The sequence below is a fragment of the Periophthalmus magnuspinnatus genome, chromosome 6 (assembly GCF_009829125.3).
Source record: "Periophthalmus magnuspinnatus isolate fPerMag1 chromosome 6, fPerMag1.2.pri, whole genome shotgun sequence".
Taxonomy (NCBI): Eukaryota; Metazoa; Chordata; class Actinopteri; order Gobiiformes; family Gobiidae; genus Periophthalmus; species Periophthalmus magnuspinnatus.
The window spans coordinates 7,877,979-7,893,802 of NC_047131.1; the positions used below are offsets into that span (position 1 = coordinate 7,877,979).

A 15,824-nucleotide genomic window follows, 5' to 3' on the forward strand; every position below is an offset into this window, starting at 1 on the left:
CTTTTTATGAGGAGTGTGAAGAATTACAATTATGTTATCACTAGTCACTATTAAACAAATTTGTAATATTTTAGAAAATATCACTTTGCATTATCTGATGTGAGAGGAGAGGATGCAGAGAATTGAACTTAAAAAAGCCAAACCAAGATCACAATCTGGCTTTTGAATAACTTTATTTGTATAATAAATAGACTACTTCAGGAGCACAGTTCACACACAGAGGAGGAGCCCACAGACTGATGGGAGGAGTTTGTACATTCATAAACCCTGTACTGCAGTGACTATGAGTTCTATTGTATGTGAAATTAACTAGTGTTTGTCTAATTGACCTCTGACCTGATATCTTAACAGTAATGTAATGCTTTGGTTATGTGCAACCCTTCAAAACCAAATTACAACACTTACAATCAGGTAACGGTCTTCAAACTTTGCAAACTGTGTGTATAAAGATACATAAAATTTGAATTAAGAAATGAATCCAAAAACAAGTGAATAATTTTAAGTTTCAATTTTAAAGGTACAGTATGCAACTTTCTTGAGGTGGCACGTCACCTGCTTAATTTCATGGAAATAGAAAGCTAAAACCATACTACATAAAATTCAACATGGAGATAGAGATGCCATACTGTGGAATATTTTAACCAAAAGAATATCTCCATGGAAACAAGCCCTTCTCCGGAACAAGTAAGAGTCAGGTTTGTGGAGAGGGAAGCAACTGTGCAATTTAGTCTATTTCTGGCTAAATAGTAGAAATGGAGGTAGTATAAATTCAGCCTGGAAGACCTAACTGCACTCCCATCTACCTCACCGCTTGAGTTTACCTGCGCATCATCCCCTTCACTTTCCTCGGCCTCTACCATCTCCAGTGTCCAGGCAGGAAGACATGTCAACACAAGAGGTCAGATCTGTGGAGAGGCGACCCTGCTCATAGTGTCTTTTAAAGTATTTTTGAGTGTGTTTAAATTATTGAATAAATGCCAGGTAAATCAGTTTCATGCCCTACTGTGGAACATTCCAGGCAAAGTAATGGCATCTCCATGGAGTCAAGCATGTGGCGATGTCTCCACCAGAAAAGTTACATAGTGCATCTTTAACTAATCAGTTTTTTTCATAACTTTAAATTAATTGTAAATACTTCAAAATCCCAACCTCATACACATTTAGAAAAGTAACTGCTCTTTGGTTTTGAAGGATAGACTAGCCGGTACAATTTTAATAAAAATAAATAAATTACAGATTACATTCAAAAACATTCAACACATTAAGGTTTGTAACAAAAACAGAAGCTGCCAGGTGATGCTTGGCTTTAAACATAAAAAGGCCATTTAAAAGACAAGAAAAAATGAAAATGAATTCATAACAGTATCTGTTTTGTAGGCTTGGGTTTTGTGGACAATATTGATTTTATATTCTCAGACACACATTCATGCACACACCACACTTGTAGTACTTTTTACATATAGAGCAACTTTTGTACAAGATTTGAAGCACCCTCCTGTCCTGCCCTTTTGGGGAAGTGTGCAAAAAATGTGTAAGCTAAAGGCTAAAGGCAAGTGAATAAGGTTGAATCTGATGTTTTTCGCTCCATGCTACATTGAAATTACATTGGGTTTTGAAAAATAACTATGGTGATATGTCCAAAAATATACTTACTACTATGTAAATTATTTAAAGGGTCTGTACCAGATTTTTTTGCCACTGTTTGTCTTATCCGCAGGGTCAAAATAAGTTCAATGTGCGCGGTCTGCATCTAATTATACAGAGCACAGCAAAACTCCACTCTGGTCTCTGAAAGTTGTGAAAAGCGCTTATAAACTTGAGGAATAAAATGAGGAATAACTTTGGACCACTGCAAAATGTTTCAAATGAACTAGTTCTGTTTTTCACGTTTGTGAGGCAGTAAAAATCAGGTACAGTGCCATTTATGTCGACTTTGATATAGACCTGTGTGTGTGTTGTGAAAAAGCATGTTTTGTGCTTAGTTTTGGTTGTTTTGTTTAGTTCAATTAATTGTTAGCATTTTAAGACGACACAACCTGAGCCATATGTCCAGTGCTTGGAGTCGTTACTGTAGGTGAATTAACCAAAACACCCTTTTCAAAATCTATTTCAGGAAAAGAGAAAAAAAGAAAGAAAAAAAAGGGATTTAGGCCTATTCCACCCTACTGTTTTTCTTACTGACACATTGCAGCTGATTTCATCAACTTTCCCTGGGGGTATGACGCTAACATGAGGCACTGCTCTGTCTGAAGTTGTTAGACTTTAATCTGAGTCTTATTTTATCACAATCTGACCAGAAAGCTAGAACTATAACAGGTGAGCTGGTTTGTGCACTTAAACAAGTCTCTTACATATAAAATTATAGTCACAAGCAAGCTAGCATTAGCCAACAGTTTTTCCGTTAGTCACTCTCACCTTTTTGTTGAAAAACACCTAAACAGGACTATGAACACTTGTATTGATCACAGGCTCCTGAAAATGTGTTGCATGCATTTCACATTAAAACTTGTTGGCAGTGTTTGTGCATTGTGTCATGGTAACTGCTGAACATTCCTCCATAGAGATACAAGTAGAACACCCCCAGTGTGATGTCACTGCAAAGAATCAGTAGATTGCAATAATGTTATAGAATTTGATGATGTCATAGTTTCAGATGGAGGGCGGGGCCTATAAAACTCTATGGGAGAATCAGTGTTTTTGAAAGAAATCTTGTCATTATTTGTTTGGGATTGTTCCAGAAACTTGTCATATTAATCTTATAGTTTAAACAATCATGTCTTTGGGGCTGAATAATGTCACCACTTTCTAAAGCTACTGTGATAAAAAAAAAAAAAAAATCATTCTTGAAACCCAAACATTTGATTTATGACATATAAGCTAAGCCTTGTTGTCTTTCTCGCTAAAATAAATAAATAAATATAATGCTACAGGTGCAGTGGAGCAGTACATGTCCAAAGTTGCAGACAGGGGGCGCAGTTACTATCCCGGGACGCTTCACTGTGTCAGACCTTGCAGGATTTCTTTCACCAACATCGTACCGATCAACATTTTGTCACAGTTGACTGTAAGCTGCGCTGCTCCTTCCGGTTTGGTCGCCACAGTGACCAGGACCAGGCTGTTGCTGGTGACGGTTCGAGCGGCGAATCTGTGAACAGGAAATTCAGGAGGAGGAACAGGAGGACTGAAGGTTAGCCAAAGCAAAGATCAGAAATATGGAATAAGAATAAGAAAACAGTGTCAAAATTATTAGTTAGTGTATGGGATTTTACACATTTCTTCTGGACAATAATATGCTTAAAAAAGTTATAATAAAAGTATTACAATATACAGTAGTTTTATTGATACCTTGTAGCTGATGTCATCAACATTGCCTAGGGTGTGAAGCTAACTAGAGGCACTGTCCTGTCTGAAGCTCTGTTACTCAAATTAGGTTTAATGTAATCTTTGTTTTATCACAATCTGACCTTAAAGAATGGACTTAGTTTTAACTACAACAGATGAGCTGATTGGTGCTCGTAAAAAAATCCCTTTAAAATTACATTAAAGTCAAAATCTAGCTAACAGTATCCAACCGTTTTTCAGTTAGTCACACTCACTGTTCTTGTTGAAAATCAAACTCCTAATCAGGATCATGAACATTTGTATTGATCACAGGCTCCTGAAAATGGGATGTTTAAATCCATTTTGTCTTTTCTGGAGTTTTTAGGCAATTTTAAATCTTATCAGGCTGGGTTTATTGTGTGTGTCACCATGGTAACTGCTGAACATTCCGTCATAGACATAGATGAGGTATTTTCCTTCTCAACACTTTTTTACACAAACAAACTGTAAAGTTATGATAAATATTTACCTATCCCACCAAACCATACAGTAATAATTATAAAAACATAAAACCATCACATCATATGCACTTTAATGCTCCTCTGACCTGCACTCGTTGTCGGAGCCACAAGGCACGCGGCTCAGGTTGGCAGCGGTCGTCACTCTCTGGACGATGGAGTGTTCGTTCCGACAGTTTGAATCCAGCGTCAGTTTCTCTGAGATCTCATTCATGCCCATCAGCTGACCTGTGGAGGAAAACACCATGATATTCAGTAGATCCACATTGTGATGGAGTTTAAAGGAGCCGTATGAAGCCTGCCTCTTACTGCTACAATCACAACTGAACCTGAGTTGCCAGAGCCTTAACCTGCAGATAGAACCTGTGAGGTGAAAGTGCTAGTAACACAGCCATGTCTATAACATTTTAAATCATCAGCAATGTTATTAATTATTGTGTCATTAATCACAATTATTCTGGCCATGATAATTGTGGCACAAAATGGCAATATTGTCCCATGCACAGATGTATTGGTGTAGCACTGATGGTAACAGAAGATTCAGAGGAGAAAAGCCTTACACTTTCCCCTCTGTCTCTGGTCTTTACCTTGTTCCTTTTTAAACTCGTTCTCTGTCATAAACACAGGCCTCATCAGCTCTCCCACCGGCGGTTGGATCGTCACAAAGAATTTCTTGGAGTTTGTGCTGAAAAGACAAAATACACTAATATAACATGTATTTATTTCATATAACTGATAGGACATAAGGTTATCTATTCTATATTTTATGAAGGAATTAGACAAAATGATGTAAAGAATGAACAAAAAGGGTCAGGTGACAGCCAACTATCAAGCATTTAAAGATTTCTTAGTCCATTATATGTGACCTGTATGCTACTTACAAATGCTAATCATTATAATTTTATGGATACTCCCTGCAACAAGGCCAAATGTGTGTTTTAAACTACAGCTGTACTTTTCTATAAGATGAATTTGTTATTGTATAAATGCCTGCACCACAGTTCAGAGTAAAAATAAGGACTGTTCTGAGATTTCAGTAGTTTATACACATTTCTTTGGAGTTTACATGAAAAGATTTTATTGAAGCCAGATCACGATTTTGATTTTTATCACTATTCTTGCACACTTAGTATCTTTATGTTACTATGGAGAGGTAACTAATGTCATCTACATCCTTTGAGAGAACACACTTCATTGCAATTGGTTCAATCCACCTGCTGCATTGCTGAGACTGACCAATAGGTGGATTGGTTCGTTGTTTGAGCATTAAGCTGCACTGCAAAAATGTATGAATCACCAAAATGGCAGATAATCACAGGAGTGAGATCATGATTAGATTTGTATTACCAGGTCATGTGTCTGGCATGAGCATAGTCTGTGTGTGTGTGTGTATATATATATATATATATATATATATATATATATATATATATATATATATATATATATATATATATATATATATATATATATATATATATATATATATATATATATATATATATATATATATATATATATATATATATATATATATATATATATATAGTGTATACACACATTCAGTACACTTTTTTATACACTTATCCTGTTTTCTTCTCGTTTTCCTTTATAACTATGTCATTCCATTGTCTCCTGTTCTTTGGTCATAAATGCTTCTCTCACCAGAGCTGGAAGTTTGCTGCTTGAGTTGAGTCACAGAAGTCGATCCCCATCACAGCTGTGGTCGTGTCTCCAGCGGCGAGCACCTCTGCACAAAGAAACACAGGAATTTATAACATTTAAACAAGGGACAAATACACACAAATGTACCACAATTAAACAAAGGACAATATATCCAGTTAAATGGGAACTTAGCCACAGCCCTTTCTGAGAAAATGAACCAAGCCTGAACAACTAGGGCTGAACCATTTGGGAAAAAATAGGATTCTGCTCAAAGTTCACATTTTAAACGCATCCAGAAAAATTAACAAAAAGACTGAAATATGAACTGACAAACAAGTACAATCACATCTCAGAACATGTTTGTAAAGACCTACACTACAGGGTTTGCTGTTTTTTGCAAGATAAGACAGGAGATTTAGTTGTTTGTGGAGGTAATGATGTGATTAATCTTGCAGTGATGTTGTGATGTTGTAGTGTATTATTTTATATCCTGCTTTTGTATATTTTATGGAAAATTGTCATGTGGGAGCATGGGCGATGTAGGCATAGTTTTGGACAGTAGTTTACTGCTAATCATAAGGAAGGTTCGAATAAGCCGAGGAGTGATCGCTAGATTATTCAAACATGCATGAATGACATTTAAAACCTCTTCAGGCATGTTTTTGATGTGGAAACAACGTCATAACATTCCCCATGTATTCCTCACCGATCTCGGGGAACTCCTTGACTCTCATGCCGGACTGGAGCTTAGCGTCCTCCACATGCAGGTTGGACACGTCAGACGAGGAGTTGTTTGTGAAATGGATCTGAACTGCGACCATGTTAGCATCAGGGCTAAAGGGCTGTCGGCTAAAGCAGTACTCCACCGACAAACCCTCCCCTGTGATTCTGTGCAGCAACTCAAACGTTTTCATGGAGCTCGAAGGAGAAATAGTCTGAAAAAATACAAAGACATTTTTATTTTGTTTATTTATTTACACACAGCCATCATGATGAGGCAGATACTTCAGGGACATTGTGAAGGGTGTGTGAAGGGAAAGGGCACTACTTGTATAACAATACCTCAGGTTTAGCTACAGCCTGCATTACAAATAGGCAACAACTTCCTCAAGCTTAATGCTACGTCGCCCTCGAAGGTCAGAACTCGGAATGACATAATCTCAGAGTAAAAAATCAGATGCGCATTCTGGTTGTCAAATCAGAAAAACAATGACAAGTATGTTATCAAGTAATAAAAACAAAAAAAGTGCTAGTCAGTAAATTTAGTAATCCAGGCATCACTAGATTAACAGGTTATAAAGCAGTGTTTGAAAGTGAATTTTTGCTTTTGTTGTCACTAGCTCCGTGTACACAAAGGGGCGGCACCAGGGGGAACTTTCATAGCACATTCAGTCGCAACTAAAAATGTTCAAATGGTAACCACAGAGTCCTCAAAATGAGACAACAAACCATGTTAGTTTTCATAAATCACTACAGGAGCTAACATTTAACATAACATTTAAACTTGAAACAGTGAAGTAAACATGGTAGGAGGAGGTGGAGGTTCTCACATACATATAAGACTCTAAATTAATGTTAAGTGAGCGCCCCCATTGAAGAACTTAGAACCCACATAGCCAAAAATATCTGGTGCCGCCCCTGTGTACATATTAGCAATATTAGCATGAGCATAACAGCACATTTAGGAGCAGGTTCACACAAGCAGGTGGAAAGCAATTGAAGGAAAAATAAATAAGTAGGCTGCGATCAATATTTTAACTGTCCCATTTTTAACTGTCACCAAAAGCAGGGTACAGCCACGTTGGATTTTCTAGCTCAGGCTCTGAAATATTCTCTGACATTCTGAGTAGACATTCCAAGCTCTCAGGGTGTTCCAGTTGTCGCAACTCGGATCCAACCTCCGAGGACAACTTAAACGCACCATAAAATACACCAGTTCTGTTCATTCCCTCTTGTTCTGAGGTATTACATTTTATATCAACCAATCTAAATGAACAAAGCAAGTATTGGGGTCTCAGCAGCTTGATGTGTACAGGTGAATGTACTTTGTAGGAAAACATTTGGTCCTTTTTAAGTGAGAATGGATAAGGAAATACTGTACAATGTATTCCTGTCAACGCCACAGCAATGGAAAAGGAAGAAAAAAGAAAAAATCCACAAGTTTTTATTCATTCAAAGCTGCAAATAACTACTTTAACCAACTACTACAACAGATGGTGCTGCTACTACTACTACTACTACTGCTACCAGGCTCGTGAACAGAAATTTGGAGGCATGAAGTCTCACATGGGCCCCCCTCTAATATAAATTAAAAGGCAGAGGTTCTAATTCTGGGCCCCTAAGGCCCGGGACAACAAATCCCTTTGACCCCCCTGTTGACTCGCCTGGCTACTACAACAACAACAACAACAACAACAACAACAACAACAACAACAACTACTACTACTACTACTACTACTACTACTACTACTACTACTACTACTACTACTATGCATCGATATTTGAGTGTCATCATTCTAATATTATGAATGAAGCTTCTTACTGCAGGCGCGAGGACGTCGTCAGACAGGGACAGCCCCTCCAGGTCAGTGACGAGGCTGTTGGACATAAACGCGTTCACTGGGGTCACCTGTGGAGAGTGGGCCGGCTCGACTGCAAAACAAATATGTATACATGGGTTAATATAACAATAATAATAATACTTTAGCTATGTTATGGCAAAATAAGTCCACTGTGTGCTGCCTGCATCTAATTATAAAGCATTTTTATCGTCCATGAACCAGGAAGTAACACTAGTGTGTTGCCCTAAACCTGCAGAACCTACAGGTGTGTTTTCCATAAAAGTAGAGCTTATCTGGTGACCCACCCCCTCATCGCCTCCTCTGGCTTTAAATATGTGTCACTGAAATTCAAAACTTCCATTAGGATTATTATAAAATTAACACAATTTCCTTGGAAAATATGTCCAAATATCTTGGCCAAACCTGTGACATCTCTTAAAAAGCTGCCCAGTTCCACATAAAACTGGCACACTGGTAACGTTGCATGCTGGTTGTTAGTATTATCGTTAAAAAAAAGTTGAACATTTTGAATAGCACTTTTAAACTCATCACAGGGAATAATTAGGAAGCTAGGATGAAGTCTTACTTAACCACAATTTGTATTAGTCTACTAATCATTTTATTTTTACTATAAGGATTTACAGTGGGGCAAAAAAGTATTTAGTCAGACACCAATTAGTTCTCCCACTTAAAAAGATGAGAGAGGTCTCTTTTTATCATAGGTACACTTCAACTATAAGAGACAAGAATGGGGGGAAAGAATCCAGGAAATCACATTGTAGAATTTTTTATATATGGGACAACATGGAAGGTTAATCTATCGTTTCTTGCATATCAATACACACACCTTGAAGGCACTCCAAGAGCTTTACATCAAGGAACCACTCACCCTTTCACACTCACACACCAGTGTACACAGACACTGGGGGCAAGGAGGGTTGTGTCTTACCCAAAGACACAACAACAGCATTCATTTGTGGGAGTTGGAATCAGTTGGGTCAGTGGACGAGCACTCAACAACTGAGCTACCAGTCGCCCCTCTTTTCTACATAAATAGTTGTTTTTGCATTAATTCCTGTGCAGGTGTAGTCTTGGGAGTGCTGTTTGGGTCAGATACACTGGCAGATCATATATAGTAAAAAGTTTTGAGAGTTTTTGCTACGCTCCCTTTAATTGGCTAATCACAGGAGATCTGTTTTTGTTGATTAAGAGTTTCGACTACAGCCCCTCTGCCGATAGTTTGAAATAAAGATGAGGAACAAAACTCACAGTCGTCCAGGTCGAGCAGAGACATCTCTTTTTTACTTTCCTTCTTTGTTTCTTTTTTTACTGGTTTTGAAGGCTTTGACTCAACCTGAAATTAGATTTAAGACAATGCATGTAAAAACATTGTTAATGCAATCAGCTGTCATAAAAATGGACCAACGTCAGTCACAAGACAAAACAGAAATAAGTAAGTTTGAGGAAAGACGTTGTGTGCATGAAGAATACAGCAGGCAGAATATTAAGTGTTTTAAGTCAAAGAAACAAAATATAAGGTAGTTTTGTAGTGTTAAAATCCACTGCAGTCTCACACAGAGCACCTCTCTCAAGTCGTCCAAAAACACGACCGGGTCATCGCTGGCTTCTATGACCTCATACGTCTGTTGAATCGTTGTCAAAGAAACCTTAAAAATGCAGTGTATTTCTTTAAATATAACTGACCCTAATTACTACACTTAATTGAACAAAGATTAGGTATGTTTTAATGCACAATATCCCATTTCTGTTACATTAAACTTAGTGACTGTCCTAATCTTTCTTTTATGTATTTGAGTATCTGAAGTATTTGCTTTGCTAGAGTACAGATATATTGTGTCAGTAACTGAGACAGACGTGCTGCGTCGGCATTTAATAATACAGCATTTTATCCCCAGAGAAAATCTTTAAGTAGGGCTGGTGCAATGTTAGCATGCTAGTTGTGCATATAGCATTACCGAAATGGAAAAACTCTGCTCTGGTCTCTGAAAGTTGTGAAATGTGATTATAAACTTATTGCAATGAATAATTAGGATGCTGAGATTGTGTTAGGAAATTATCAACTTTGGACCACAGCAAATCGTTTTAAATGAACTAGTTAATACATTTCAGTTTAGCAATATGTGTGGCTACAGCAGATAAACAAGTTAAATTAAAAATGTGCCAAATGAAATAATCACAGAGCACTCACCTTCTTTTTCTTCCTGGTCTCTGGCTCAGACTCAGACTCATCGGACTCAGACTCGTCAGACTCAGACTCACTCTCCTCTGACTCTGACTCTGACTCACTCATCTTTCTGCTTTTTGGTTTTCTCTGTGGTTTCCTCTCCTCCTCACTGCTCTGCTCACTGAAAAAAACAATTAAACAAAGCAAAAATATTTAATTTCTAGTGAGTTACATTGTGTACATGTGTAGAGACCAGAAGAATAGATAATACAACTTTTACTTATACATAAACTGAAGCCTGATCAACAGTTTCTGTTATTCTGTTATGTGTTAGTTTCAGTGTACCGTAGTTAGCTAATTGCTTCAGGCAGATATAAGGCAGTGTCCACTAGTAATCTGACCAGAACTGAAGAAGCAGCTTGGATGAGCAGTAAAACGTTTGTCCATTTGACAGAATAGAATTTTCTTTTGCTATGGAACCTATGCAAACGACTCAGTGATTACACAGACATCTCTGTAGTGTGGATATTTATAAGAAATGCAAAAATGCACACATTTTCATTGAACGCACTTGACTGAAATAGAGTACGGAGGGTACGAAAAGGGCCCAGGAGAGATTGCAAGATTACTCAAACATGGATGGATGACATAGTTACTTCCCAAAAGTGATTTTCACACTCAACGTTGTATACACTGTTACCTCTCACTCTGGTGTACAGGTTTTTTCACTTCCTGCATTTTCTTCTTGGTGAGTTTGGGCTCCTCTTCTTCCTCCTCTTCATCCGAGCCTTCATCACTCTCCTCTTCATCACTCTCTGATCCCGATCCACTCTCCTCAGACCCACTGGCACTCTCTGAGCCACTGCCACTGTCCGACTCTGGGGACAAAACGAGGACAAATAATAAATATATGAGCAGAATTATAATCTGAATAGTCATTACTAAATATATTGTACTTTTTAAATTCAAATGTTTCCTAAATTGGCAACACTTAATTACAGGCGTATTAATAACATCTATAATGTACAGTGAAGAACATGTTTCAGAATGAACTTTGACCCCTGCTAGAGTCTAAACCTGCAGATAAAGGACACATACAAGTTTTACTCATTCTCAGTATATGGACAGGCCATGTCTCATGTGAACACCCAGTGGTTGCACTTTCGCCTCACAGCAAGAATGTCCTGGGTTCAACTCCTGGGCGGCGTGAGGCCTTTCCATGCGGAGTTTGAATGTACGGCCTGTGGTTGTGTAGGTTTCCTCCAGGTGCTCCGGTTTCCCCTACCTCTAAGGTAAAAAAGGCTCAGCTCTGGGGTAAGGACTCCCCTGATTATATAAGATCAATAAAAAAAGCTCAGAACCTCCAGCATTCACTCACTGAGCTGTAGAGGCTGCACTAGCACTGACTCATGATTGGCTGCAGGTGCTGGGGTTTAGGTAGCAATTCAGGTCAGAGAGTGTCTTTTTAGGTTTAAACCATGCAACTGGTTTCAGTCATGGAAATTCATCGGAGACTTTCTGATTGGACAATCGTCCAAACACCACATTAAAACATACATAACAACTTGGCCATCATGTCCACTGTCAACGCTAAATCCCGTATCCATGGTTACCGCTGTCAGCTGACTCTGTGGGCCCGGACTCTCCCTCTGAATCGGAGTAAAATGGCTTCTCCACTTTCTTCTCCTTCCTCTTCTCCCGAGCACTGCATTTGGACCATTCAGGAACCTATCAAAACAAGCACATTTTACACAACCATGCGCATTTATTTTTTACATAGTTTGTCTTTTTTGGGCAGGTAACAGCAGCACGGCTATGAATTTCTCTAACTGGGCAACACACGCACAGCCAAACCAAGCCATAGAAAACTAACAGGGAGCTCGGCCAATGTAGTTTAGCATCAGGTTAAGCTTTCATGACCAGAGGGAGAAATGGAGTCTAGATTAGGGAATTTTGTAAAAGTTGGTCTGTTAGATACTTGTTTGGCGCAGCAGGCTGGAACAATGTGGAAAAGTAGCCATTTTAGTCTCTGGTTGGTGTTTTTTATACAGATTGTGCAAGTTCTCCCTGCGTCTTGTTGCAGCTACAGCTAACCTAAGCATATGGCATTATTTTAAAGGTGTACTGTGTAACTTTTCTGGCGGGGAGTCTGCCATCAGCTTGTCTCTATACAAATCTTATTGCTTTGTCTGGAATGTTTTCAGATTTGACATCAAACTTATCTGTCTACCCTTTACTATTACTGCTGTTTTTATTGCAAGAAAAATGACTTGAAATCAGATGAATGTTTGATTGCGTGAGCTTGCATCTCCACAGATTTGAAAAGTAACTTGGCCGATGGCGCAGACTGGCAGCCTCGCTTCCGTCAATCTGCCCCAGGCTTTGAAAAGTGCATTACAAGTGTAAGCAATTATTATTATTATCTGCACTGAGATACATAACTTTAACGCCACACGGAGAAACTCTGCCCAACAAATTTTAAGTGATGTCTGTATTTGAGAGAGTTGGGGATTATTCTGTAAACTAACTGAAGGTGAGAAATTACAATAGTGATAATAATTGTAGAAATAATTAGTTTTAATGAATCATCACAATGTCCAGTAGGGGGCAGCTGAACAACTTATCGCCATGATATTGTAATGATCTGATATTTTGTGTTTAGCTGTTTATGTGTTATTGTTAATGATAATGTTATGTTGTTATTGTTGCATGTGACACTTGGTTGCTATGTCGACATACTGATGTGAGGTTTTATTGGTCAGTCACTGGTCTGTTTTGGAGACTGGCTCTGGTGAGTTGAGACCGCTGTTGTTTTGCTCTTGTTTTGGTTTGTTTTGGTGTTGGTTGCAGCCTACAGTAGCCCTTGTGTTAAAAAAATAAACAACCAGTTTGGCTGTTACTGAGCTAGTAGAGAAAATACTTATGTACATGTTTAGCTTTGAAACTACTATCTTTACAAGTATGTCAAAATAATGTTGTTAAAATCAAATTGCCAGTTTCCTAGCAACATACGCATATCGCATTCAGATTGACCTTGCAGTGCTGTTAAGTGTAGTGCTTTAAATAGTGTAGAAATTTGTCATATATTTTCACATTGCTTCAGGCTACATTGCTCCTGTCTGCTTATCCTGCTTCTAGAAAATACCATAGTTAGCCAAACGCATCTAACAGCACCCCATTTACAAAATACTGCACTGTCCCTTTAAGAGAAGTGACGATTTTTTAAGAAATAGTGGTTGCCTCCTTGCTTTCTTGACAACTCACTCAAGCTCAGTATTCATGGATTTCAGAATTATGCAAAATAAATTAGGACCGTTGCTGTAACGATTAACAAAATGAAATATTATATCTTTTGAATGGGAAAGCTGAGACCCATGAATACAATATACAAGCTATTGAGAGTAGCCAAAAAAATATGTATTAAAAACATTGAAGTTAACCCCAGTTTCTTAAAAATATTCACTTCTTTAATGGTTTGTCCAAAATAAAACAGGCTAGGTTTTTGGGTATTGCTTCGGCTTAGCTTAGGCGCAACATAACGATTACTACAGTATTATGCAGGAGTCAAGAAAGCATTTATTGGGTTTGCTGCTAGAGTTTGTAGTAAAATGGGACTGCAATTTTGTTAAAGGTCCTATATTACACAAAATTGACTCTTATGAGCTTTAAGTCATGTTATAATGTGGTTACCTCATCAAATACCTACCTATTGTTGTGTTTTGTTTCATTTACACATGTTTGCATAACCTTTTATTATTATTCTGTCTACATCCCTCAAAGTTCAAAATGCTCTGTTCCACCTTGTGATGTCATGAAGCGGTACTTTTCAAGTTAACAGCTCCTTTTACCTTTTGTGCAGTAGATCTTCCTGTATTACCATGGTCACATTTTTATATAGCGCTTTTCCACCTTCAAGGCTCAAAGTGCTTTACATCAAGGAACCACTCACCCATTCACGAACACATTCATACAACAGGGATCAGTGAACAAACTGGTCCGAAGGTTGGCCAACTGAGCAACTGTCGACACCACAAGACATCACAAGGTGGAACAGAGTATTTTCTGTTTGAGAAAAGAACTAAACACTGCAGGGTTTGTGTGTTAAACATGTGAGAATGAAACAAAACACAACTCCAGGTTTGTTTGTGACGAGGAAACAACATTGTAACACAGATCGGAAAATTGCGTAATATGGGCCCTTTAATTATTGCAGCTATAACTGACTCACACTCGTTAATGTAGTGACCCTTTCGAGCAGCGCAAAAACCTGGCAAAGACGATGAAAAGAAAAAACAGAAGAGGGATGATGGATGGGAGGAAAAGAAAGGGAGATAGTTTAAAATTCAGGAGGAAGAACACTTGAAAAAAGGGGCTAAAACAAGACGTGAGAACAGTTCAAGAGGTTACAGAGACAAGACAAACACCCGAGATTATATCTGTTAGCAAAATGAGGATTAAAGACAGTGGCCTCCTCCAGAGCGGTGGAGAGAGATTGAAAAGTAGAACATTCTGAGGGTCTTCGTGTTATAGGTGCCATTTTGAGGAGTTTTTACAATTCAAAATAGTATTGTCATTAGCAGAGGTGGGTAGAGTAGAAAATAGTATTCAAGTAAGAGTAATGTTAGTTGAAATTAATATTAAGCACTCAGGTAGAAGTGCAAGGGAGCGGTCTAAGAAAATACTCAAGCAAGAGTTACTTAAAGACTAACTGTTGGGGTGTAACATCTGATTTATGATTTGATGTTAATGTGATTTGAAAGACAAAACTTTAAATAATGCACAAAATCTGGACAGACTCAAAACCAAGAAAATGAAAAATTATATCTGAAGAAACACAAATGTTCAAATCATTTCGTATTGTCAACAAAAAAACTTTTGTCACTTAGACTTACTCACAGTGGGAAGAGGAAGCAATCGGCAACTTTTACTCAAGAGTACTGTTACTTCAATAAATATATTTCTTAAGTAGGAGTAAAAGTATGCTGCTAGAAAAGTCGTCTTCATTTCATTCATTTCTATAAGAGATGTTCTGTTTTTGAAAGAAATATCCAAACTCCACAAATGTTGAACCTTATCAATATTTGTTTGGGACCAGATCCACAAACTTGTCATATTATTATGGCTATAATCACATCTTTGGGGTTAAATAATGGCACCACTTTCAGAAGCTGTTTCGACCAAAAAATAATTTAACTTTTTAAACTTGATTTTGATACTAAGAAATAGACTCGATACCTAATACTGATTCTGATACCACAATGATAATTAAAACCACTCTTTCTTTAGACAACAGAATGTGATTTTCCACATTAAATGGTAGTACTTTCTTTTCTATTCCCATGTGGCCTTATATCTGTGTAATCCTCAGTGTCCAGTAGGTTCATAGTGGTCCATGCGTGTATACTAGTCTATGTGTCTTATACTTGTAAAAGATACAGCTCAAGATCATTCTAAAGATATTCAGGAAAGGTTCATTCCTGTCCTGTGAATTTAAGTGAATGTTTTAGTATCGATGCCTGCTCAAATGAGTATCTACTTTTGATCCTAGTTTTAGTATTGATTAATATCTGATTT

General features: G+C 37.8%; 1 protein-coding gene across 3 annotated transcripts in view; it reads right to left on the reverse strand.

Annotated features, from left to right (window-relative positions):
- Positions 1–156: 156 nt before the first annotated feature.
- Positions 157–15,824, reverse strand: part of LOC117372854 (AP-3 complex subunit beta-2) — a 61,452-nt gene continuing 45,784 nt past the window's right edge. The window contains exons 19-28 of one of the 3 annotated variants that reach the window (XM_055222257.1): positions 11,864–11,978; positions 10,951–11,128; positions 10,275–10,431; positions 9,335–9,419; positions 8,047–8,156; positions 6,211–6,439; positions 5,505–5,589; positions 4,427–4,524; positions 3,929–4,067; positions 157–3,181 (exon numbers count right to left, since the gene is read on the reverse strand). In XM_055222257.1, the coding sequence (XP_055078232.1) occupies positions 2,995–3,181; positions 3,929–4,067; positions 4,427–4,524; positions 5,505–5,589; positions 6,211–6,439; positions 8,047–8,156; positions 9,335–9,419; positions 10,275–10,431; positions 10,951–11,128; positions 11,864–11,978 (1,383 nt within the window). In that variant the 3' untranslated portion in view covers positions 157–2,994. The remainder of the gene's footprint in view (positions 3,182–3,928; positions 4,068–4,426; positions 4,525–5,504; positions 5,590–6,210; positions 6,440–8,046; positions 8,157–9,334; positions 9,420–10,274; positions 10,432–10,950; positions 11,129–11,863; positions 11,979–15,824) is intronic. The other 2 variants (XM_055222258.1, XM_055222256.1) reach the window with 2 other exon arrangements.